The following is a 6,603-nucleotide window of genomic DNA, read 5'->3' as shown; positions in this document are numbered from 1 at the left end:
TGTGAGAGGGAGCGAGGGAGATGGTTCTGTGATGCAGAAATCAGTGAAGGGATATTAATGAGAGAGGGAGTGTGTGAGAGGGAGCGAGGGAGATGGTTCTGTGATGCAGAAATCAGTGAAGGGATATTAATGAGAGAGGGAGTGTGTGAGAGGGAGCGAGGGAGATGGTTCTGTGATGCAGAAATCAGTGAAGGGATATTAATGAGAGAGGGAGTGTGTGAGAGGGAGCGAGGGAGATGGTTCTGTGATGCAGAAATCAGTGAAGGGATATTAATGAGAGAGGGAGTGTGTGAGAGGGAGCGAGGGAGATGGTTCTGTGATGCAGAAATCAGTGAAGGGATATTAATGAGAGAGGGAGTGTGTGAGAGGGAGCGAGGGAGATGGTTCTGTGATGCAGAAATCAGTGAAGGGATATTAATGAGAGAGGGAGTGTGTGAGAGGGAGCGAGGGAGATGGTTCTGTGATGCAGAAATCAGTGAAGGGATATTAATGAGAGAGGGAGTGTGTGAGAGGGAGCGAGGGAGATGGTTCTGTGATGCAGAAATCAGTGAAGGGATATTAATGAGAGAGGGAGTGTGTGAGAGGGAGCGAGGGAGATGGTTCTGTGATGCAGAAATCAGTGAAGGGATATTAATGAGAGAGGGAGTGTGTGAGAGGGAGCGAGGGAGATGGTTCTGTGATGCAGAAATCAGTGAAGGGATATTAATGAGAGAGGGAGTGTGTGAGAGGGAGCGAGGGAGATGGTTCTGTGATGCAGAAATCAGTGAAGGGATATTAATGAGAGAGGGAGTGTGTGAGAGGGAGCGAGGGAGATGGTTCTGTGATGCAGAAATCAGTGAAGGGATATTAATGAGAGAGGGAGTGTGTGAGAGGGAGCGAGGGAGATGGTTCTGTGATGCAGAAATCAGTGAAGGGATATTAATGAGAGAGGGAGTGTGTGAGAGGGAGCGAGGGAGATGGTTCTGTGATGCAGAAATCAGTGAAGGGATATTAATGAGAGAGGGAGTGTGTGAGAGGGAGCGAGGGAGATGGTTCTGTGATGCAGAAATCAGTGAAGGGATATTAATGAGAGAGGGAGTGTGTGAGAGGGAGCGAGGGAGATGGTTCTGTGATGCAGAAATCAGTGAAGGGATATTAATGAGAGAGGGAGTGTGTGAGAGGGAGCGAGGGAGATGGTTCTGTGATGCAGAAATCAGTGAAGGGATATTAATGAGAGAGGGAGTGTGTGAGAGGGAGCGAGGGAGATGGTTCTGTGATGCAGAAATCAGTGAAGGGATATTAATGAGAGAGGGAGTGTGTGAGAGGGAGCGAGGGAGATGGTTCTGTGATGCAGAAATCAGTGAAGGGATATTAATGAGAGAGGGAGTGTGTGAGAGGGAGCGAGGGAGATGGTTCTGTGATGCAGAAATCAGTGAAGGGATATTAATGAGAGAGGGAGTGTGTGAGAGGGAGCGAGGGAGATGGTTCTGTGATGCAGAAATCAGTGAAGGGATATTAATGAGAGAGGGAGTGTGTGAGAGGGAGCGAGGGAGATGGTTCTGTGATGCAGAAATCAGTGAAGGGATATTAATGAGAGAGGGAGTGTGTGAGAGGGAGCGAGGGAGATGGTTCTGTGATGCAGAAATCAGTGAAGGGATATTAATGAGAGAGGGAGTGTGTGAGAGGGAGCGAGGGAGATGGTTCTGTGATGCAGAAATCAGTGAAGGGATATTAATGAGAGAGGGAGTGTGTGAGAGGGAGCGAGGGAGATGGTTCTGTGATGCAGAAATCAGTGAAGGGATATTAATGAGAGAGGGAGTGTGTGAGAGGGAGCGAGGGAGATGGTTCTGTGATGCAGAAATCAGTGAAGGGATATTAATGAGAGAGGGAGTGTGTGAGAGGGAGCGAGGGAGATGGTTCTGTGATGCAGAAATCAGTGAAGGGATATTAATGAGAGAGGGAGTGTGTGAGAGGGAGCGAGGGAGATGGTTCTGTGATGCAGAAATCAGTGAAGGGATATTAATGAGAGAGGGAGTGTGTGAGAGGGAGCGAGGGAGATGGTTCTGTGATGCAGAAATCAGTGAAGGGATATTAATGAGAGAGGGAGTGTGTGAGAGGGAGCGAGGGAGATGGTTCTGTGATGCAGAAATCAGTGAAGGGATATTAATGAGAGAGGGAGTGTGTGAGAGGGAGCGAGGGAGATGGTTCTGTGATGCAGAAATCAGTGAAGGGATATTAATGAGAGAGGGAGTGTGTGAGAGGGAGCGAGGGAGATGGTTCTGTGATGCAGAAATCAGTGAAGGGATATTAATGAGAGAGGGAGTGTGTGAGAGGGAGCGAGGGAGATGGTTCTGTGATGCAGAAATCAGTGAAGGGATATTAATGAGAGAGGGAGTGTGTGAGAGGGAGCGAGGGAGATGGTTCTGTGATGCAGAAATCAGTGAAGGGATATTAATGAGAGAGGGAGTGTGTGAGAGGGAGCGAGGGAGATGGTTCTGTGATGCAGAAATCAGTGAAGGGATATTAATGAGAGAGGGAGTGTGTGAGAGGGAGCGAGGGAGATGGTTCTGTGATGCAGAAATCAGTGAAGGGATATTAATGAGAGAGGGAGTGTGTGAGAGGGAGCGAGGGAGATGGTTCTGTGATGCAGAAATCAGTGAAGGGATATTAATGAGAGAGGGAGTGTGTGAGAGGGAGCGAGGGAGATGGTTCTGTGATGCAGAAATCAGTGAAGGGATATTAATGAGAGAGGGAGTGTGTGAGAGGGAGCGAGGGAGATGGTTCTGTGATGCAGAAATCAGTGAAGGGATATTAATGAGAGAGGGAGTGTGTGAGAGGGAGCGAGGGAGATGGTTCTGTGATGCAGAAATCAGTGAAGGGATATTAATGAGAGAGGGAGTGTGTGAGAGGGAGCGAGGGAGATGGTTCTGTGATGCAGAAATCAGTGAAGGGATATTAATGAGAGAGGGAGTGTGTGAGAGGGAGCGAGGGAGATGGTTCTGTGATGCAGAAATCAGTGAAGGGATATTAATGAGAGAGGGAGTGTGTGAGAGGGAGCGAGGGAGATGGCTCTGTGATGCAGAAATCAGTGAAGGGATATTAATGAGAGAGGGAGTGTGTGAGAGGGAGCGAGGGAGATGGTTCTGTGATGCAGAAATCAGTGAAGGGATATTAATGAGAGAGGGAGTGTGTGAGAGGGAGCGAGGGAGATGGCTCTGTGATGCAGAAATCAGTGAAGGGATATTAATGAGAGGGGACTTGGCCACGTGACCTGTGTGTGTGAGCTCTTTGTTATGAGGAGGTGTGTGTGTGTGTGTGAGAGAGAGACATTTACACACCCTGCAATATCCCCCCTGCTACGCTTGGCTGGGCTGGGTGTTCAGATTTGTCTGCAGTTTTGCAGGGTACTGGTTTTCACTGCTCCTCTCCACCCTGCTGTCTGCTCGTTGTGAGAATATGAATTATTGACTGACGGATCTTGCCAAATCTGCTATTCCTTCCAGCCCTTTTCCGACGAGAGATAACGGTGAGTATCTGGCACTTTCTGTACTGAATTCTGCCTTGCCTTGACATTGCAGTTGGTGGTTATTCCCAGGGTACACGGCTAGGTACAGATGATGTCTTTCATAGAAATTGAGGGAAATCGCAGGGTTCCTCTGGTAGAGGGGCCACTGTGTTAGTGATCGATGGCAGTGTTGACATCTCCCTGGATTCCAAGTCTTGCCTTCGACAGTGCATGCAGCAACGCCACCCCCCACCCCAACTACAAAGCTGGCCCTGTAATGGCCACCCCATCCACACATCATCAGCATTCCCCAAACTGCCAGCTAATCTCAGCAAACAGAGGCTCAATTTACACTCAGCGCTGTTCACTCGTTCTCCACATCCACGCTGTCCCAATGGACCCATCACACTCGGACCCTGCTCACTGTCTTGTAACCGGCCCCACCACCCCTCCCATGAGCCAGCCAATGAGAATTGGCCAGAGCAGTTGCTCAGGAACAAAAGCAAACCTGCTCTTAGTTCAGTCGAGTAAGGGCCACCAATGTTTATTCAGCAGGGTAAGGGTCACTCACTGTGTAACCGTACAGAGTCAGGGTTTATTCAGCAGGGTAAGGGTCACTCGCTGTGTAACCGTACAGAGTCAGTGTTCATTCAGCAGGGTAAGGGTCACTCACTGTGTAACCGTACAGAGTCAGTGTTTATTCAGCAGGGTAAGGGACACTCACTGTGTAAACGTACACAGTCAGTGTTTATTCAGCAGGGTAAGGGTCACTCACTGTGTAACCATACAGAGTCAGGGTTTATTCAGCAGGGTAAGGGTCACTCACTGTGTAACCATACAGAGTCAGGGTTTATTCAGCAGGGTAAGGGTCACTCACTGTGTAACCATACAGAGTCAGGGTTTATTCAGCAGGGTAAGGGTCACTCACTGTGTAACCATACAGAGTCAGTGTTTATACAGCAGGGTAAGGGTCACTCACTGTGTAACCATACAGAGTCAGTGTTTATACAGCAGGGTAAGGGTCACTCACTGTGTAACCATACAGAGTCAGTGTTTATACAGCAGGGTAAGGGTCACTCACTGTGTAACCGTACAGAGTCAGGGTTTATTCAGCAGGGTAAGGGTCACTCACTGTGTAACCGTACAGAGTCAGGGTTTATTCAGCAGGGTAAGGGTCACTCACTGTGTAACCGTACAGAGTCAGGGTTTATTCAGCAGGGTAAGGGTCACTCACTGTGTAACCGTACAGAGTCAGGGTTTATTCAGCAGGGTAAGGGTCACTCACTGTGTAACCGTACAGAGTCAGTGTTTATTCACAGAGTTCGGGTCACTCACTGTGTAACCGTACAGAGTCAGTGTTTATTCAGCAGGGTAAGGGTCACTCACTGTGTAACCGTACAGAGTCAGGGCTTTTTCAGCAGGGTAAGGGTCACTCACTGTGTAACCGTACAGAGTCAGGGTTTATTCAGCAGGGTAAGGGTCACTCACTGTGTAACCGTACAGAGTCAGGGTTTATTCAGCAGGGTAAGGGTCACTCGCTGTGTAACCATACAGAGTCAGGGTTTATTCGGCAGGGTAAGTGTCACTCGCTGTGTTCATGTGTCAGTGTATATTGAGCGTTTGCTCTGTGTTTGTGTTGAAGGTATTGATTTCCTCTCAGTTGGTCAGCTGTGATCTGTGATGGCTGTAAACTCGGACAGCCAGGTGACTGAGGTTGGGAGCCCAGCAACAGCAGCAGCCAACGCTGCCCCAGAGCCAGCAGCAGTAGTGAGGGAGAAACAGCAGCTGAATGGGAATGGTCTGATGGATGGATCGAAAACCACATCCCTGCAGGACCTGGCCCGTCCCCTCCACAAACCAAGTCCCCGGAAGGCTGTCCGCGCCAGCTCAGTTACCCAGCTCCCTCAGAGTGCCCTGAACTCCCCTCGTACTAGCATCCACCGACATCCCTCCGTCCAAACTGTTGAGGGAGGGGAGCATGAGAAGCCTCGTGACTACATCATCCTGGCTGTTATCTCCTGTTTCTGCCCAATCTGGCCCCTCAATATTGTGGCGTTTGTCTATGCTGTGATGGTGAGTATGGTTCAGCTCACACTGTGTCTGCCTGCACCACACTGCAACACTCCTTCACTGTTCCCCACTGGCTCTCTGTCTCTGTCTCTGTGTCCATCTCTGTCTCTGACCCTCTCTGTCTCTATCTCTGTTCCTGTCCCTCTCTGTTCCTAGCTCTGTCTGTCTCTCTCATTGTTCATCTCTTTGTCTCCATCTCCATCTGTGTGTGTTTCTGTCACTGACCTAGCAATCCTCTCCCTCTCCTGCTCCATCACTGTTTCTGCCACTTTCTGTCTCTGTCTGTCTCCATCTCTATCCCTCTGTCTCTGACCCAGCGATCCTGTTTCCATCTCTATTTCTGTCTGTCTGTCTCCCTCACTGTCTGTCATTGATCCTCTCCCCCTCTGTTTTTTCTCTCTCATTGATAAACTTGATTCTTTCTGTCTCAGTCTCCATTTTTCTGAATCTTTCTTGTTCTCTCTCCCTGTCTCTCTTTCTCCACATCTGGGTATGTGTCTCCTGCTTTCTCTTCTCCAGTTAACTCTTTCTCACTGTCTCTCCTCTCTGACTCTCATTCTCTCTCTCCCCCTACTGTTCTTACACACTCAGCAGCTCTTTCTCAATCAGTCTCTCACGGTGTTAATGCCTCGGTTTTTTAAATATTTCTGTCCTTTCACAGATCCCACATTCTCCATTTTCCTGATCATCATTCATTCAAAATGGACGTTATTAACACAACACTTTGAAATTTTCAGATTCTGTTCCAGGGAGCCCTTCAAACATTCTCAGGGACAGGGACAGCACGGGGTTAAATACAGAGTAAAGCTCCCTCTACACTGTCCCCCCCATCCCAGGGACAGGGACAGTACGGGGTTAGATACAGAGTAAAGCTCCCACTACACTGTCCCCCCATCCTAGGGACAGGGACAGCACGGGGTTAGATACAGAGTAGAGCTCCCTCTACACTGTCCCCCATCAAACACTCTCAGGGACAGGGACAGCACGGGGTTAAATACAGAGTAAAGCTCCCTCTACACTGTCCCCCATCAACCAGGGACAGGGACAGG

At 49.3% G+C, this 6,603-nt stretch overlaps 1 protein-coding gene across 2 annotated transcripts; it reads left to right on the top strand.

The window, feature by feature from the left end:
• Window positions 1–3,134: 3,134 nt before the first annotated feature.
• Window positions 3,135–6,362, top strand: LOC122547861 (trafficking regulator of GLUT4 1-like). Of its 2 annotated transcripts, none has more exons than XM_043686433.1 (3): window positions 3,135–3,505; window positions 5,127–5,557; window positions 6,292–6,362. In XM_043686433.1, exons 2-3 carry the CDS (start codon window positions 5,165–5,167, stop codon window positions 6,346–6,348), a joined length of 450 nt encoding a protein of 149 aa, XP_043542368.1. In that variant the 5' UTR covers window positions 3,135–3,505; window positions 5,127–5,164; the 3' UTR covers window positions 6,349–6,362. The 2 variants fall into 2 exon arrangements, with proteins under 2 accessions (XP_043542368.1, XP_043542369.1); XM_043686434.1 differs by having other exon boundaries at window positions 6,216–6,352.
• The last annotated feature ends 241 nt before the right edge of the window (window positions 6,363–6,603 follow it).

Source organism: Chiloscyllium plagiosum, unplaced genomic scaffold (assembly GCF_004010195.1).
Source record: "Chiloscyllium plagiosum isolate BGI_BamShark_2017 unplaced genomic scaffold, ASM401019v2 scaf_2335, whole genome shotgun sequence".
Lineage (NCBI taxonomy): Eukaryota > Metazoa > Chordata > Chondrichthyes > Orectolobiformes > Hemiscylliidae > Chiloscyllium > Chiloscyllium plagiosum.
This window is presented reverse-complemented; position numbering and strand designations above follow the sequence as displayed.